Source organism: Bombus vancouverensis, chromosome 5, assembly GCF_051014615.1.
Source record: "Bombus vancouverensis nearcticus chromosome 5, iyBomVanc1_principal, whole genome shotgun sequence".
NCBI classification, from domain to species: domain Eukaryota; kingdom Metazoa; phylum Arthropoda; class Insecta; order Hymenoptera; family Apidae; genus Bombus; species Bombus vancouverensis.
Window position 1 is genome coordinate 16,133,764 of NC_134915.1, and position 20,209 is coordinate 16,153,972.

Below are 20,209 nucleotides of genomic sequence, written 5' to 3' on the forward strand. Positions count from 1 at the left end.
TTTGACAAAAGAGTTCTCCAAGATAGCAGAATCCTGAGTTGACCTTTTTCGAACTAATCCTACGTTCTACAGAATACATAATACGTGCTGGTCTGAATCGTTTGGTCGATACTGTATTTCATTATATGAGCCAGAAGCCACATTGAACAACTCCATAAATCGAAACACTGCGATAAATGAGCTTATAGAAGAGAGTGATTCGTTTCTTGAAAATGTATTTATTAATCGTCTACCTGGTTAATGAATTAGAAGAATTAATAAAAGAAAGTGAAGATGATTAATTTAGATAATACGTGCGTTAGTACGTTAAAGTGGACAGATGTTGTAATATCGTCCTAATTACAGTACCACTTGCATTAATTCTGACATACTTCGTACAGTAACTTAAATAGATGTTCCGATGACTTCACAGGAAAACGAGAAACGAGATTGGTATCAGGGACGATTGATCGGATCACGCGTGATTTCTTTCTAAAAAAAAAAAAAAAAAAAAACATCGCGATTCATCTATCCGCCCCTTTATCGATATTCTTCTCTTCGACGAGATATTGGCGTGTCGTATAGAGCGATTGACGAATACCTTCATCCGTAACCTCCATCCAAAGCGATCGACTCAACGTTCATCGAACGGTCAGGAAACGAGCGAACATGCCGTTTGAATTCGTGACTCCGTGAGAGGTCTAAACGAGGGTTAGTATCTGCGAGGAAAGAGGCGTGTTTTCGTGGAATAAAAGAGCTCGCTTCATTGTCAGTCACTGATGACAAGACACTGGTCAATCAAACTGCTGGGACCAGTGTCTATACGCGGTTCCGTGAAACTTCGTTTATAAACGCGTGGTGGTAATTTATTAAACGAGATAACCGGAGGTGAAATAAGATTTATAATATTGGGTTGGCAACTAAGTGATTGCGGATTTTGCCAATACCACCTAATGACAATATCTTTTATCCAACTTTTACAAAAGTTCAATTCAGCTCGTTCTGATCTTGCCAATTTAATTCGAGTATCAGGATATATCATTTATCGCTTTCCTCTATACGTAACTGTATTTTTCATGATCGTTCGAGAAGTTTCTTCAATACCACAATCCGCAATCACTTAGTTGCCAACCCAATAGAATAAAGAAGAAAATGTGGCTTGTAGTTTCATTCTTTACTCATCCTATTCGTTTCCTTATCGAGTTTTTATTAAAATTTGATGAAAAAACTTTTCGAACGATCATGAAAAATACAGTTACGTATAGAGGAAAGCGATAAATGATGTATCTTGATACTTGAATCAAATCGGCAAGATCAGAACAGGTTCATTTGAACTTTTGTAAAAGTTGGATAAAAGATATTAGTAAATAGATCATATTTATAGCGTAGGTAGTATATAACAGGCCATTTCAAAATGTGTGGTACTGTACATTTTGTGGAATGAGTTATTATCTTAAAAAATTGAACGTTGATTGAAAGATCTCTTTTCATTTATAATATCAAGCTTGTTTACCTATAACCTTTCACTACGTACACGGAAAATGATAGTCTCAATCGAGGCATACTCTCTCGTCCTATTCTATTTCTCTCTTGTCCCTGCTATTATGAAATTCACTATATCCATCGATACATTTCCAAACAAATTTTTTACAAAATATCGATGAAATTTGATACGCAATCACTGGATTCATTTCACTTCTACCTAAATTGTTTTACCGTCAACGAATCCGAGTCTATTAAAAACAGACGGTACAATGATATCAATTTCTATAATAGAACGAAAAAGATTTGAACGTTTTGCGCACAGTATTTCATTTCATATAGGAAATGAATTTTGAAATGGATAAATTTTTATTTTCTAACGCTTTTTGTAATTGTTGACTGGGTCGGGCAAATTATAACTATCCTTTCGATTGTTGGTTTCCTGTTTTTAACGCATTGTAATGTTTGAATTTGGTATACATATTCACAAATTTTTACATTAGCAAAGGTTACATTTACTGTCGCACTTGGATTTATAAAAACTGAAAATTAAAATTAACTCTAAAGCTCATTTACAGTAGTTAATTTTCAATTCCATGGTTGAATTTTTTCGAATTCCTTTAAATAATATAACAGCCAGTTAACAGAACGATAGATCAAAGCTGTCACTCGACTCAAAACCTGCAATAAATATTTCATAACATTTTAATTTTTGTCTTCAAATATGAATCGTGACAAGAACGCAAGAATTTCCAATTAATGTACATAGGTTAATAATAAAGAACATAGGTTAAAGATATCCCTGAAGAACTTTTCCAACTTTCCACCAACGACATCGTAAATAAATCATTACGGAAATGAGGTTTCCTTTACGATCGAATTCCCGCGATTTTTTACTACGCAATTTTTGCTCTTTAGTCCTCTGACATGCAGAGTGCGCTGCATGCGGTGATCGCGAACGTACGCGATTCGAGTGCGCGGGTACTAAATGATCTTTTCGTATTTTGCCGTGTCGTACAAAGTGATTTTGCTTTCGAAAATGTCTTACCACGAAACAGTAACGTTAAATAAACTAAATATTTGAAATTTCACTGGTTAAAAGTGATGTGCGCGTAATGTGTATACCGCGAATCAAATGTAAACACACGGTGGGTGCCATATTGAAAAATTTCGCGCGTTTTGTTGTGTCACAGTACTGTTTCTTAATTTAAATATTCAATATATACAAACATATTACGATGAATCTTTGATTGTTCGAATTAATGTTGTTTCTGAATGATCAGATAATCATTGTGTGATGATCAGGTTCGAAAAATCGTACGATTCGTGTCGCAATGTCAAATTTCACGCGAAGATGATGTGTAATTTATTACGTATTGTTATGTTTGTGTGTTTCAATTATCCTCTTCTCGTCTCGCAGCGTACTTTCTCAATGGTTTTGAGTTGCTAACATGCATCGCGTTTCCTTTAAAGTTCTTTAAAGTAAGGTTAAGCTGGTTTTGTGTTTCGTCCATATCATATCGATATTATTTACTTTGTTAAATATTTCTGGATTCTCATTGGTCCTTTCAGAAAGATGTCCTTGCGATGCATTACCTAACCTTCTAGTCAATTATATCGAATATTCTGGAATATATGGTTTTTAATGCAATCTTATATATTATTCAAACTCGTTAAAATTTTCATTTCGAAACGTGTCGTTAACATAGTGTTCGTGCACAACGCTACAGTGATCTGAATTTCCATTATCGTGTGACAGGATTAACGTAATCGAATGTTCCAGCAACGGGTGTTTGGATAATCGAGGATCCGCTTCACTAATATTTGGTAAGTTTGTAGTTGTTTGGTTATGTGTTATATATGACATAAGTACAACTTACTTTGTAGTTTCAAGAATTAATTTCTACCGAATGAGTCGTTATATATTACACAATATTACTCTCTAATTTCTTCGGTTTCTACAAAAATGAAATATATTATATATTGTATCGATCTAGTATGGAATGTCGACTACTTGAGATGATGAAAGGATAATATATGTCTGGTATTTAATAAAGCAGTTAGGCGGGTTGTAATGTGAAATTAATATTGTTACTCTCATACTTCCTATAAATATGTGTTTAAATAGCTCGTTCGAGGAAGTAGAAAGAAATATATGATAATACAAAATAATTGCGAAAATATCTGTACCGCGACGATCAAAAAATTATATAAATAGTTTCCTTCGCTTTGATAGATTCTTCGTTAAAAAATTTCCTGAAAAAAGTAGGATTCTGAGTTAACGTTTCCTTAAAATTCTTGAATTTGATGGGACAGGTAGCGGCAAAGAAATTAAAGTTTAATATTATGCGCGTATAGAATAAAAATATAATTTATTAATAGAGTCGATCTAAATGTTGCGCACTTAACATTTAAAGAAGCCTACATACATTATCGATGAAAATCGACGTGATAATTCACGCGATATAAATATTAATACACATAAAACGAATTTGAATTTTATAAAGTTTTTTTCTCGCGATACTCGATGCATTCTAAATACCTGAATTTGCATTATAATACGAAATTCTTTCCTCCTAATTTTCTTCCTCGAGGCAAAAGTTTCAAGGAAACAGATACTACGGGCAAAATTTGGAATACAATTTTTCCCAATAAAATTCATCGCGCCTGCAAACATTCCGCCGCTTAAAACAACGCCTTGAAATACAAACCATCGATTATTAATTTTACGCGCGGCGTGTTGGCGCCAATTTCGTGCATGCTACGCGTGTCGAGGGAAACGCGCGAATTACCATTCGCAATTCGAATTTCCATAGACGAAACACGGACCGAAATTCATCGTTTCTGCAGCCAGAGCCGTGTATTTGGCTATGAAATGGTTCACGATATTAACGTTCAAGGATGCAACCGCGCAAATTAGATATGTTAGACTGTTTGTGAACGTTTTTTCGTACGTTGCCCGCGTGTATCGAATTTCTCCGGTTCGCGTGAGAATATCCCACGTGTTCAACAAAAAACACTCGCCTTCTTTAGTCGCGTGCATCGCGAAAATACTATTTCTCTCGCTACGGAACAGACTTCTATCGTTTTCGATGTTTTCTCCTCGCGGGAATTACAAAGCCGCGAAGATTGATGACTGTTGGAACGATCGAAATGAAATTATCGGGGATTGGAGATTTAATTGCGTGAAAATTGTTTCTTTTTTTTTACAATCTGTAATCTTTTCTTCTGATTTAGAAGAAATATTCCGAGCACGTTATAGTCCATTTATGTAAAATTCGGTATCAACTTTTACATAAATTCTTCTTGAAGCGTTAGTGAGAAAATATTTTTATTCGAAACGTGGAATGGAAACGCAACGAGGTGGAAATGTAAACCACTAGAAAGATAATAAGTTTATTAGTTAAATATCTCGACCACAGTTGATAAAACGTTCGTACATCGCGATAGAAAAAGAGCATTTTTTAGAAATTTCATTTGTTATAATTTTCATATCTGGTTAAGTTAAAACGCTACGTCGTTCTCATTCCTTTTTCCTCCGAGCATTTCCCACGTATTCTGCATCTTGAACGACTTATTCAAAATAGTGATAGAATAAAAGCGCACACGGACTTTAGAAATATCAAGTTCGTAAGGTATTTCCAATTTTGCTTAAAATTGCATGTACGATAAACTAAGATAAAATAAACCGGAATATAATCTATTGGAACGAAAAATTATTTTTTAATAATTTATTAAAGTAATAGAGATCAGAGTAATTAAGGAAACGATATTTTAAATTTCGCATCTATTTACTTGAATTTCAAATATTACGAAAGATATAGAAGTTTTCAAGGAAGTTTCATCAGTTATATCGTAAACGTGGATTTCGAAAGTTTTTCCCACTTTGCAGAAATACGAATGCTCAACGCTGCATACATAAGTATGTACGTCGATTCTGAATCCAATTTACACTTCTGCCTTTCTTGCTGCTCTCTCAACAACATTTCTTATTAAAAGACGTTTGTGCATTCATGGCATAGAATTTTTATTCCTACCGAGAGATGCCGATAAGAAATGGCGAAAACAATCCTGTGAAGTGGCAGATGCTCTCGCAAATTGTTTGCAGTTTCGAATTAAGGCGAAGCAACTGCTGGAACAGCAAACGCAAGTAGCGTTTACTTAAGACGAACGAGAAACTTTGCCGAAATCAATGAATTTAAGAATAAATCGATCAAAGTTTTTCCAACAATTTCCTCGATGAATCTCGCAATAACTTACGAATGTTCTTGAATATTCGACTGATAATAAACAGAATTATAGCAATCACCTGTGAATCATCGCCGGTATCGGTCGAATATTAAATTAGAAAAGAATCAATACAAATTTTTATTACTAAAAAATGTCTATTACTCTATGGATTAGATTGTAAATTTCAAAAAAAAAAAAAAAATCACGTTTTACTTTTGCGGTTTTCGTTCGCATAAACACCTGCACCGCACGCGAAAGGGGTGCGTAAAACGTGTCGTCGTTTCGTTAAAACGACATCCAACCGTAAACGACGAGCATCGGGTGTCCATGGTGCGTTTGGGAATTAATATTGTTCGAATCGCGTTTTAATCCCAGTTGGGTTAATTGGAAGCGCGTTGGTGTGTTCGGTTGTTAGGCCAGCGTGCCACGTTCCCGCACAGAAACCGTGCTACATATTTCAGCGAGTTTAATGAGTACACGAGGAGAATAGGAATTAATAGGGCGGAACGGGATAACTTTTCTTGCCATTAAAAATTACAGCTGTTTGCGAGTCTCTCCGTGAGCCGCCAGCCGAGTGCTTTCTGACAGACAAACCCGTAAGCTCGACGAATACATCGCTTCGGTTGTCGTCGATTCGTTTCTTTTTTAGCAAATAAAAAACATGCCTTGCAATGATGTTTGAAAAAATAGAAATTTTTATTCGAAAATTGTACAGGATTGCTGGGTCGTATATATACACGTGGCGGATAAAAGAAAATGTAAAATCGAATAATCGAATAAGAACGATCTATTGGGTTGGCGACTAAGTGATTGCGGATTTTGTCAATATCACCTAATGACAAAACCCGCAATCACTTAGTCGCCAACCCGATATTAACAGATTCAGCAACAATGTCAGATCTTAGCCGCAGAATTGAATTGTGCGATGCTTTGTTAATGCTATAAAGAGCAGCTCGATGGAAATGATTTACTAATAGAGTGGCGACAATTAGAAATTTAAGACATGGGTGAATCTAGGTCAGAGTTATAACGAAGAGTTAGATCAAAACGAACTACTAATAAATTCATGGCAATTAGCCTGTTTTGATTCCAGTTAGCAATTCTGAATTTCTGATGAGTCTGCGCGCGGTACATAGCAGAGTTTTACATATTAAAGCTAATGGTACGCGATTTTGGCATAGATGAGTTGTATAATAAAACATCATTGGATATCGATTTAAAACACCAAAATTATTTAGTAGCTTGATAAGAAAAAAAAATTGGATTCGAAAGAATTAGAGATTTGCGGCTCTCACAGACGGGAAAAATATGATTTAAGAAATATAATGCCTAAATAAATTGCATTTATCAATTTTCAAATATATATACCGCCGCTAGAATATTATTAATTTACCGCTAAAAATAACAAGAAAGATAATTCGTTCATTTAGTTATAAACTGTTTTCTATCAGATTCTATATACGTTTTATTTCCATAATATCGGATTTTTGTAATCGCATGAAAGTACCAGCAAATGATAGGAAATTCAATAGAATTCGATCAAATTAATAAATGCAACAAGAAACGCGGTGGTGTACAAATGCATTTTGTAGCCACTTTACGTTCACAATTCCGTGATATCAACCTCGAATACTTGAACTCTCGTTCATTAAGACTCGATGAAATTATTGTTGCCACCCGGTTAAATCGTCTTTAGGACGAAGACTTTCCCAAGAAGACACTGGCGATCTCATAAAAGATTTCAAGTTCGCCGAACTGGAAAATTAAATCGCAGATAAGACATTTTATGACGAAGGTTGTCGCAGTTAAGACTGTGGTGTTTCCGCGAGTATTTCAGTCGATCGAGTTTCTCATTGGATCGAGAATAGAACGATTCGATCATCCGGAATGTTTCTTACAGTCTCGTTACAATTATCCACTTTCATTTGACATTTATCGTATTTTGTATTTGCAGGCGATAAAAGTAGAAAGAAAAAAAAAATGAAAACGTAACGCGAAATGTCGCAAATACGTTGAACCAACCCAGGCAAATTATATTTTATTAAAAAGCTGCACGTTTATCGTTCTACTGGCGAGGCACGAAATTTGCAGAACGAGATTTCGTAACTAGGTGAATTGGAACTACACCGATGACAGTGGCTTGGATTCCGTAAAAATGCAAATATGAAATTCCGTGAAACATTGGCAGGGAGTTTTGACCTGGAAAATTCAACGACCCAATTTATCATTTGAATTTTCCCACGGAAGGCGTCAGGATTTGGATGTGGAAAATTATCCGCATTTCATTGTCTGCTTCCTTGTTTGTCTACCGTTTTCGTGTTATTTCGTTGTTTGCTTGAAATTTTCAAGAATTTATCGCAGTAGCTATTTTTAACTGGCTGTTAAACGTTTGAAACTGCGCGATGTAATTTATTCTACGCGTGGGATATTTATTACTATTCTCGTACCAACTATTACATATTTATTTCTATCATCGTGTTTAACAGCTATTTTAAAAATTAGAAATAAAGCATAGTTTAATCGATTATAAATATATAAAATTAGAAATAAATAAATAAATAAATTTTTTAAATGTTCATATTAATCAATACAGATCTCCCAATGGTTAATATTTATTTCTGTCGTTGGGTATCATAGAAATTTCTTTAAGTTAAGTTAAGTTAGACGTTTTTTAATATTCAATTAGACACCTGTATTTTACAAGCTTCCTCGAGCACGCTTGATTCGGTAAAAAATAATTTCCTTTAGAATATCAACTCTACAGAATTCTTAGTAATTCAATTTCAAGTTGCCACAATTTAATTTGAAATTTGTTTCAAACTTGCGTAAAGGAAGGAAACGTTGTATAATATTTTCCCATTTCTTACGAGAATCTATTTTAAAGCATCCCTTTGTTCGAAATGCGATTGTGATACAAAAGAAACGATCCTATTCCGAATGAGACTTCCAGTAAGAATTAAACAAACTTAAGAAAGTAACGACGAGCGAGACACATCATCCTACGATATTTTGTATACTTTTATTCTTGCCTTTTTATTTTTAATTTCGTCTTAATGCTGGCTTGATCGTAATTAATACTTAGCGGCCGACACTGTCCCGATAAAATTTGTAATAAAAGTTTGCCATGAGATACATGCAGATAAAATATTTAACATTGGATAGCAACGATATCCTTGAACTCCTTTTCTGCAAAACTTTTCAGAATAATGTTCTTGAAGTGGCTGCCGGTTCTTTGTATTTCATAGATTTTAAAAGCACTTTTATAAGGTAGCCTTCTACACGCATTCAGTTTCTACGATCCTTGTTGGAAATACACGAGCGAAGAAAGAGCTTTATGTTTCGTGTAGCACGAAAAGCCCGTGAAATTCCTGTCAATGGTTTCATAAACGAGTTATTGGAAAACAAAAGCTGTTTAATGCGTTTTTCTTTCCCATCTTTTTATACGCTCGCTCTGATCTAAATTTTCTAATTGATGCCTCATACACTATAAATTATATATTAATTCGAAAGAATACTTTTCTACTTCCTCTTTTGAAACCAAATTATTAAACCAAATTACCACGTGCGTACATCGAGATATCTTCTATTCTATATATAGTATCGTGGACAAATGGCTTAAGAAATATCGGGTGAACCATAAACAATGTTGCGACAAAGTCTAAGTGCCGACAGGCCTGTCAATGTGTCGTCGGTCCTTCGGTCGAATAATTACGCGGAAAAAAGCCTACGCGACCATGACCTCGGACAAAGGGATGCTTAACATTTTGACTGCCACGTTGGTCATAATGACCGGCTACGGTTTCTCCTGTGACGCAATGGTGGTCATCGGTGATCGGAGGGCTTGAATTTCTTACAATTATAAAAATTCAATGAAAATTGACAGTTAGGGAATTTTGAATATAACCGATAAATAGAAGATACTTTGAAGTAAAAAGTGCCCCATTGGACGATTAAACATTTTTATTAGAACATCGATAAAAGAAAAAAGAGTACAAATCTTGCATCTAACGGTACACTGTGTTTGCGTCCATATCTTTGAGACGTAATCTACGAATATTATTATAAACACAGCTTAGAAAATAATCGTAAACGCTGCTTTATAATCGTATAATTGAAGTTACAAGTGTGAACATACCTTGCTATTATATATAGAACGAGCAAATACCGTTTACTAATATCTTCTACACGTTTCAACGATATATTCCGCACGTTTTGCTTACAAAGAAACAACGAAGGCGAATGGTTTGTCGAAATAAACGAAGCCTCGTTACAATATGTCGCTATCGACTGTTACCAAGGTGCCACGGTGGTCACCCGTGACCACCAATGAGATAAACGGTCCATTAGGGAAGAACGTGGTCTTACATCGTCAATTTATTATTATTTCGCCATTATATGCTTTGAATAATAAAAATACTCCCGTGACGTCCTCAGCGAAACGTGTGATTTCGGTGTGGCAGTCAAAGTGTTAAGGGAGAAAGACGAATTAACAGTCAGCAGTTGAGTGAGAAGTCGGCGTATTGTCAGCGTTGTCGAGGAGGATGGTGCGCGTGGAAGAGAGCGTTGGAACCGTGGCGACGAGAGTTGTAAATTAACTATTTAATTGTCTTAGTTATAGCACATTATCGTATTGAATTCACGTTAAATAACCATCGTTTCCTGTTTAATATTTCTGAATAAATAAGAAAATCCTACATATATAAACACCATTTCGCCTTGCGGAGAAAAAGAATCCCGAAACACTCTGTATAACGCGTATAAAACGCGTATAAAATGCGTGTATAACGCGTATAGAATGGAATGCCTGGATATCGCGTGTTTTTACGTGAATCGTAACACGGCATCGATTGTTTCGTCTTAAGTGTCTCACCTTCGAGTACATGAGACTGAGAGGCAGGCTCATGGCGATGCTCAGTACCCAGACGAAGCTGATTTTCAGCATGACCCGCCGCCTGGTTTTATTCCGGCCGAATTTCATCGGGTACCGTAGACTCAGGTACCGGTCCACGCTTATGGTGCACAAGTGCATGATGCTCGCCGTACATAATAATACGTCCAGGCAGATCCACGCGAGGCAGTAAACTGACGGCAGAGGGAAGTATCCTGTAATAAAAATGAATGTTGCTCTATTAGACGCGCTGATTATACAACTCTATTAAATTCAAGCGTCAGATCATTTGCACTTTGCAATATTTTCCTTCGCTACTCGCACCCGCGCAAATTTACCGCGCCAACGTTCTTGTCTTTTAATTAGATTGTTTACGAGTAGTTGTATACGATTAACCAATATCATCGTAATCTACACACCGCGATTAAATTATCTCTCGTCAGGCGTTAGAATTTCATTGTAAAGTCCAGTATACGATTCTATGTCGCATCAAGGAGGAGGGATTTTCGCGTGAAGACGATAAAGGCAACGGAGTTTTCGAGATTTTTGTTAGACTTAGAATTTTTGTTACTGGTTATATAGAACTAGACTCTTTTGAGATGTAAGTATCGTGGATATAGCCGTGAAGTAGAAATGTAATCTTTTTATTTTAATTTTTTTTTATTGTCTACTGTATAGCGTTTGTCACGGACATCCGAATGCAAAGGTTAAGAAATTTTGCTAAAGTCAGGTAGTTTACGTTGGGATGGAACCAATTTTTTGGGGAGAGAAACATGGAACATTGGAAAGTTGCAGCGTTTAGAGGAGAAACGTACTTCTTTTCCAGCAGATAAATAGAGTTGACGTTGTTCAGAAAAGTATTATGAGTAAATAATCGAATAAAAATTGTTCCAATCCCCGGAGAAATTTGCAACAAGATGAATCAGCTTCGTTCGAAATTGATTGATCAATTAGTTTTCCAGTTATCGTGCGCGCCAGTTTGAAAAGTTATTAAACGTGGCGGTATTCAAAAGTTAATAAACCGCAACAAGTATAAATAAATAATCGAATAAAAATTTTGTTCAATTCCTGGCGAAATTTGCAACAAGGTGAACGAGCTTCGTTCCAAATTGATCGATCGATTAGCTTTTTTAGTTATCGTGTACGCCGCAGTTTGAAAAGTTATTAAACGCGACGATGCTATTAAAAAGTTTATAAACCGCAAGAAGAATAAAAAAAAAATTACATCCGTCCTTGAGGACCATATTTACAGCCGAAAATGACTATGCAGCGGTCGGCCCAAAAAAAGAAGTTCATAAGGTCATTTTGTCGCTCCCCTGAGATTCTCAACACGAATTCACAAACGTTCAAACTTTCTCGCTGTTTTACCGCTAAAATCACGTTTCTTCTGAAAGCTTCGCGAGCCAAGCTGTACGTTCCAACGAAACCAATCTTCCAGAGATCTCAACGAGGATTTTCCCCGCCGGGAGGAACGGCGCAGCCACTCGACAAAATATTTGACGAGCAATTAGGAAGTTCGAATCCGGTGGCTGTGGGTTCCGGCGCCCGCTGTCCGCAAAAAGCGCAAGCTACGCGCCAGGATTGATCGGAATCTCAGTGCGACGATGGCACGTGTGATTTCTCGTTCCGTGTTTGCGAGAGTTTCCGGCGGATCGGATTTCCGGGATCGCTCGGCGCGCGAGCGTCGCTTCGCCCACTCTCGCTTAGCTTTCCACCCTCGCGTTACTCCTCGCCCGCGTTTACTCGCTCAACTTCACCCTGATACTCGCCGTTTTTCGCCACTTTTTACCTCCACGCGGCACGCGAACCGTAAAATAATTTACTGTTAGCGAAATAGTTGGCCAGTTTGCTACAACGAACATCGACTGTCAACGATTTTCTTCGAAATTTCCGCCATATTTCCAGTATATTATCCGTTGACGTAACTACTTTAAGAAAAATTCTACATCTTTCTTTACGTATATCAGTGACCTGGAGACTGCTATTACGCAGAAATATTCTAAATAATCTATTTGCATCCATTAATCCGCGCGCTGCGACTGTCTTCTATAACCAAACGCGGATCATTACACGCGCTACGACTGCTTTTTATTTTATTCGCTAAGTATTCTTCAGATGTGAGAGATCACGTCTGACCCGTTTGCCAGCATCTCGCCTATATCAGTTTATTATTTTCTAGACAAGTCTTACTTTTCTTGTGAAAATCTTTTTAACTGCCACTAGGAGCAAGTACTGTCAATCTTAATTAAATTTAACAAATTCAAGTGTAAAAAATATTCTAATTCTATAATGTAATTTACATGTAATAACATCATGTATTGACCATTTAACTTCCTTTTTAATCTAAATAATTTTTTTTTAAATAAATAGTTTTTACTTTTTCCTCTGTCATAAAGAATATAAGATGCGATGTTTGCGAAGTAACATTGTCTACCAATCGTTTTGAACAGTAAATTTTCGATAAACTCCATGAAGAATTTCAATGTCATTTACTGCACCTACGACCGATCGCGCGCGGTGATAGAGACTCGAAGAAAAACTCTACATCTTTATTTACGTATATCCGTGACCTACAGACTGCTATTACTCCGAAATATTCTAAATAAGGAGCGATGCATGTTATTGTATCGAGTAAACATTATGTTTTGCGTTGCAAGGTCTAGGAGCAAAGGAACTAATAAACAGATTTCTATTTATGTTCCCTGTACCCTCTAGCCAAAGCTACAAGCTTCACTTATTTGGTAATGTCCTTTTGCTATAAATATACGAACGTGCTACCTATCATTCCATTGTCTAGTAACACTAGGAGAGTAAGGATGTGAATCAGCATAAACTTATACATTATACTTATACCTTTAATTATTTCGATATACTTTTCTATTACAAATTCATCCACTCGTTGTTCAGTCAATCTCAACCTCAACCTCAACATTATCTATACGCGGGTCGAGTTTTACAAAAAGTTCAAGCCTTACCGAGATGAAGATCTTCGTTCTTAAAGTAGAAATTTTAACGCGTAGTGGCTACAGCGAGCCGCTGTAAAAATGATTTGTCGTTTAATTACGGAGAAACTGTTCTTACAAAAGTTGGAAGAATGCTTTCTTGAAAAAAAATTATATTAATGCTTCATGGCCGTATTTACGTTAAAAAAGGATCTCGTGTAATAACTGGCAGCAGTTGGTATAAAAGAAATTCATAGAAATCACTTGCTTCTATCGTCGTTGCGCGACAGTTGCTTCTGAAACTCTCAACGAGAATTCGGAAGCGTTTAAACTTTCTCGCTATCTTACGGCTAAAATCACTTTTCTTCTGAAACCTTCGCGAGCCAAGCATTCTCCACGATTTTTTCTCTTTTCTTTCCTCCTTTTTCCAACAAATTCAGCTCCGACCTGGCCGTTTTCGAACGAAAGTAACGTGAAACGCGTAATATCGGTAATTTCGGCGTCTAAGACGTACCGCGATGTGAAGTTCCATCGATTTCTCAATTGTTTGTTGGTGTGTGCGTGTACAGACAGCCAAGAAATTTCTTCCTACGAGAGGAATGTCAGCCATGCGCGAAGAATATGGCTTTCGAGTCTCGGCGTATTTTACTTTTGAAAGACGTTGTCGCGCTGCGAATACCTTAAATGGTATTCTTAAGGTATTTCTCCTCGTACAGTCGCTGGCGAAATTATAGCGCGCGGAAGCGCAACAGACTGCGTGTCAGCACACGCGGCAGAGAAGGAAACTTTTTGGAAAAACTGAATGCAGTAGCCCGCCTTTCGCGTAAGCTCGCGTGCCTTGTGTTATATCTGTGCACAGCGCACACTCGCACACGCGTACTTTACATTCGTCTAGAAATTTATGGAATTGCATATTTTGTATTTCTCTGTCTCAAAAATGATACCGGTCAGATCTGCCCATTTTTTAATAGAAAATTTCCAACACAGATTTTTTACATCGTTGAAAATCTCGTAAGAAAATTTTCGCTGTAATAAACGAAAATGTCATCTTGTTGCCAAACGCGATTGTTTCATTGTGTTAAATATGGAAACGTTGAATCCTTGAATCCTGCATCATTTTCTAACACGTAGCTAAAATTTGAAGAAATTAATTTGGTTGTCCTAAATAAGTTGGTGGTGTAATTATTGGATTCCAGTTGTTTCTTAATTAAAAAGAAGAAAAAAGGTCTACGTACAGGGTAAATATTTTTCAAATTCATTTTCCCTTTAATTACATTTAATTACATTTTTATTTATCTTTCACGTACTTACGGTATAGTTGTATAGCCACTTGTTAAAATCTTGTAATTTTTACACATTTTGAAATATTCATGAAATTCTGCACTCATTGAGCAGAGAATATTAGTATTTTAATAAATGCTATATTCGTTAACAAAGTATCGTTCATTCCGTTAAGTTCAATACACAACCTCGTATGAAGTTTATTAAAAGCTTTCCATAGCATACGAACAATTTCATCAAACGCATGTCAACGCCAATAACACCGGCAGAGACAACAATTTTAGAGAAAATAAATTATATCACTTCATATAGAACTCTGCATAACATTCAGAACTGCCGTGAAGGATTATTATTATGGAACAATCGAATCTCTCCGTGATCGAACGTTTCAAATTGTCCTTATCGATCCTCGCAACCCATAATTACCTCTAGTGTTTATTTATTAGCCAACAATTATCTCTAGTGTTTATTTGTTCAAACATGGGGAATACAGTGGCTTGCGAAAGAGTTGGAACATTTACAGAAACCCTCTATGGATGATCGTGCGTGTCATACGGAATTTTTCGATTTTCACTTTGACTCTTTCGATTTCATCGACAGCGCGATAACAGTTAAATTCTTGTTTTAACGATTGAAATTTAAAGGAAAACACCGGAGGAAACTCAGCGGCATTGTAACGGGTAGATAGGAAATTTTTGTGCTTCTGTAGGAAATTTGAGAACGCAAAATTGTATAGAAGTTTGTTCGTATTTTCTATAGAAATTTCTACAGCTTCCGATTGACACGCTCCAAATCTGATCTAATCTAATGCACATTTTGAACGTTAAGCGGATTAAATTGAAAGATAATACGTTCTTACTTACTTTCACGAAACTTGGTTTCCTAAGAAAGATTTAGAAATGTCAGATTTTCTTCATAAAATACTCTGCATCGATTTCTCGAGACTCTCCGATTGATTCTTTTTGTTTGGACTAAAACTAAGCTTCCAAAAGCAAGACCGAAGAAGTTGAACAGCAATAATTGAGAAAATCGGTAAACTTCGTAATTGCCGTAAATATATCTACAAGTAGAACGTAGAAATTTCATGGAAATTCACCGAGGACACCTCGGTAAATGGCGTTTCGTTTTGTTCAGAGGGTTTCATATTCGCGTCGGCGGTCGTTAAAATTAAACGTGGCGATCTTCTCGAGCGAAGACGACCACCCGCTTAATGACATCGCGCATAAAAGGAAAACTGTGCGTCGAATTTATCGTTAGCCAGCAATTACAGGCCGAGTTGACAAAGTAAGCTGCGATAATAAAAATAAACGAGCGAACCGCGAATCTAAATAAACGTCGTGGTCCGTGGATTTCGCGAACCCGAGATTCAACGCTGTTCTACGAGATGTTTTTTTTGCGTGGATTTCAAAGGTACTTTCCGCAAGTACACGCAACGTTGACTAGGGTCGCAGAAACGACCAAGCAGTTGACTCAAAGCTGTAAATTTTAATACGGCGGTTCGAGCTTTTCGATGTTAACTATACGCGACTGAAACGCGTTATGAAAACAACAGATCTCGCAGGGGAATTTTTTAACATTTTCCAGGGGTGTGAAAATGACGAGAGAAATTGTTTATATACGTGGATACGCGTAGCATTTTATTGGACGATAAAACGTAATTACAGAAAAATGTGGAAGTTAATATGAATAATAATTGAAGCCGATGGATATGAAATCGATTGCAGTTTTCATTGTATGATGCGCTTTCTTCAAAGAGAATAAAACGTTCAAATAATTCCTGTAGAATATTTTGCTCCTCTATTATTCGCATTAACGTTAACGATTAGCGACTATTATTTGCAAATTGTATAATGCAAAAGCCCTTGTAATATAAAACACGTTACGAAGCATCGAATAAGCCACTCTGTTAATTAATTTCATTATGTCTTTCTATCAGGACGAGGTTGTGCTTTGAACATATTTCGCGTTAGACACACAAAGATATATTTTTTCCATATTATCGCTTAACCTCGTCGATTACATAAAAATACATTCCTTTCGCATAAAATTCTTCTATTTCGATTCGTAGTTGTTCTTTATGAAAATTGATACGATTGAAAAAGGTGCTGGATATCGATAAAAAGGAGGACGTATTTTTACGTGAAGTGTTAAACGGTAAGAATTTTTACGATGTGAAATATTTAAAAAATCCGTAATATTTAGCATTTAATATTTTTCACAAGATGCTTTACAAGATTTCTTTCTTCTCAGTCGCCATTTATTTGAAAAATTGTATTAACACAGACGATGCATCTCGTAACACACGAAGAATATTTTTCCTACAATGAACACGTGTTAAAAATCGATGACTGTAAAACATCAAGCAACTATCCACTAATTTAGAGATGTATACATTAGACACTTCCTTAAGGGAAGTAATATGAGTCGGTTGTTCCATCCTCCACGCTAACATAATATACTTGAGCATACAGCGACACAGGTATGATCATAAATCAGCTTTCAAAGCGCGTCGAGTCTACCCTCTTCTCGAATATATCCACGTTCAGCAACGATAAAGCTCGCACGATGTCACGAACAATCACAGGAACATATCCTATCGCTGCTCCCGAAACCAGCAATAACGTCAAACACACTTCTCCGAAAATTGATATAAAACTCGAAGAACTTGTACACCGAAACAGAGTTTAAACTCAACGAGAGTGTGAAACCAAGATAGAGCGAGTAAATTGAGAATATAAATTCATCTGAATGTACAACCATCCGCGAAAGTGTTTTTACACGCTGTAAAAAAAGAAACCATGTTTATTTACCGTGCTCAGAGAAAATCGCCAGATTAAGTTAAAAGTTTGCGTGGATTTCGAACAAAATTTTGATGAATTCATTTTCCTATAACAACTCTAAACTTCGTAACGTTTTGTCAATAAAATTACAGATATTTTTCATGCAATGGGACAAGTACAAGACGATCCGTACACCGTGTAGCTTGAAATTAGAGCTTGAAATCTCTTTCATCGGTAAAATTATAGCTATTTTTAGAATGTTTTTTTTTTATTTGGTTTTAAAGAAACGTTACCTGGCATATAGCACGTGATAGAGACTTTTTAACGTTTCTAGAGAAGTAGCGCAGGAACATCGTGATAAGTTTGCGTTACTCGAGTCTATAATTTCCGAGAGCAATCGCCTTGAAAGACGTAATACCTTCACTCACGCTATTACGGTGACGTATAACGTGCCAATTTTATGTTCATAGGCGTTTTCATGTCATGATAAAACAAATATAAAGAAAGTAGATTAAACTCGTGGCCAGATGTACTTTTATACATTTTTATCGGATCCCGGGGTTAATTTCAAAGATATTCTTGACTGGTTGTCGATAATGCAACGTAGCGCGGTTTATAATAGTCAATACGCAATAAATTATATGGAAATATTAGGAGGTATTATTAACTCTAGAATATGAGACAGAATAATTGTCGGAAAATAATTTATCGCGCGAAAGTTTGCTATTCCGTGTAAATAACGTGGATAAAACTTTTTATATAAATAAATATTATTTAGCTGTGACTATGGAAATACCGTTATACCGTGACAAATATGTTTTCAAACTGTACAATGCATTTTTATGGGTATTTATCGTTCTTTATCTGTGGCCGTTTTACCGCGCGTATAATCTCGATACGTTCGGACTTTTCATACGATCAGCTATCAAAGCGAGAAAAATTATAACGATGTTTAATCGTGAAATAAAAATTGGTTGATGTCATAAAGGATTAACCTATCGGCATAGACAAAGAAACCGAAACATTAAAAATTTCCACGGAATTTTAACGACACGACATAAAGAGAAAACAGCGATTCGAATGGAATAACGCGAGATCCACGAAGCTGCGTTAAAAACACAGAAATCGAATGGATTATTTCAGGCGAAAAATTTTAATATCGCATTCGCGCCTCGAATCTGCCGTCCGTCTGAACCCAAGCGAAATTTAATTTCTCGTTTCCGCGCATCTGCTTCGGCGGAATCGTTTAAATTCGTTTAATGCGCCGCAAGGAGTTTCATTTTACTTGTCACGTCTATCGTTTCGCGGCACCGCGAATCGAACGAAAGAGGCGTCGGCGAAATTTAAATCGAAAAAGAACCGTCGCCGCTACCTCGGGTCAGTTATTCGTCGCGATTTTCCGATCGTGGAAAAACTTTTCCAGAACCGAATTCGACTAGTTTCTCGGCCAACTTCCGTCTGCAATCGAACGATTCCTGATTCCGTAGCTTCTTCCCATCCTACGTCGCTTTTCCTTCAGTTTATTCGAGTTTCGTTTGAACTTTTTTAGTTACCAGTTACCAGTTCTTTTGCCGTTTTAAGAAACGCGTTCCTCGTCGACACGACACCTAGCTCTTGCAATATTCCTTTCAATGTATATGTATGCAAATTCTATAGAATTCAAGCTACCCTCCAACCGACATATTTACTTTTGCTGTTGTTTCGGCAGCTATTTTACCGAATAGGTTAGATCACGAGAAAAGAGCGGTAATTTAGGACTTAGAAAATCGATTCTCAATTTTCCAGGTAAAATTCTTAGTAGATTCGTCATTAATCGTTATTGTATATAATTTAAGTTTTCCCAAAATAAAGTCGATTTTCCAGAATCGATCGTCTTATTTACCACAAGGATTCGGCGAATCGGTATGAAAAGGAACTTGTGTCGATGCAGGAATCAGGATAGCGAGTATAATTTTGTAGGCGATAAATTTCCTTCCGAAATGAATCCTCGAGAAGGCTGCTAATTTATTAGCAGCGAAGCCTTCGAGAACGTTCGAGCAAAGCTCTTTTTTTTTCTTTCTTTCTATGTCGCATCAACTACAAGATTTATAGCGACAGCTTAAGATTAACTATGTCGGTGTTACATTAATCCGTCGATTAATTTGGACTCTTTCACGAAGTCAAGTAAGTCGTGACTCTTCTCATTTTCCAAATTGTCCTTAAGCGAAGGTTTCGATCTAAATTTATCACGAAGATGTTGTACTTGAAGCAGCGTAAGAGCGGACGATCCGCTGCAGTTGCGAAAGAGTTCTCGTCGCATCGAACAATAAACATTTTTCGTCTGAGGCTTTGTTTTCGAGAAAATCGACTTTGAATTTTCGCTCGGTACGCGTCCACTTTATCACGTCTCGTTATAACGGATCTCACGGTGAATTTAAAACAAAATTTTTTTAAAAATTAAAAAAAAAATTTTTTATTCTATATTTTCGACTTCTTTTTTCGCGTAGAATCACCCCCTTTCCACCAGTTCCCCCTGTACCACCATCCCCTTGTACCACCAGTTACCAACCACCTTGTATATAAACAACGCAATATAATTCTACTGGCGAGAATGTTGAAGTAACTACTTCAAGAAAAACTCTACATAT

General features: G+C 36.4%; 1 protein-coding gene across 1 annotated transcript in view; it reads right to left on the reverse strand.

The window, feature by feature from the left end:
• Nucleotides 1-20,209, reverse strand: part of 5-HT2B (5-hydroxytryptamine receptor 2B) — a 121,215-nt gene that overhangs the window by 25,907 nt on the left and 75,099 nt on the right. The window contains exon 3 of the mRNA XM_033337220.2: nucleotides 10,562-10,794. Within this exon, the coding sequence (XP_033193111.1) occupies nucleotides 10,562-10,794 (233 nt within the window). The remainder of the gene's footprint in view (nucleotides 1-10,561; nucleotides 10,795-20,209) is intronic.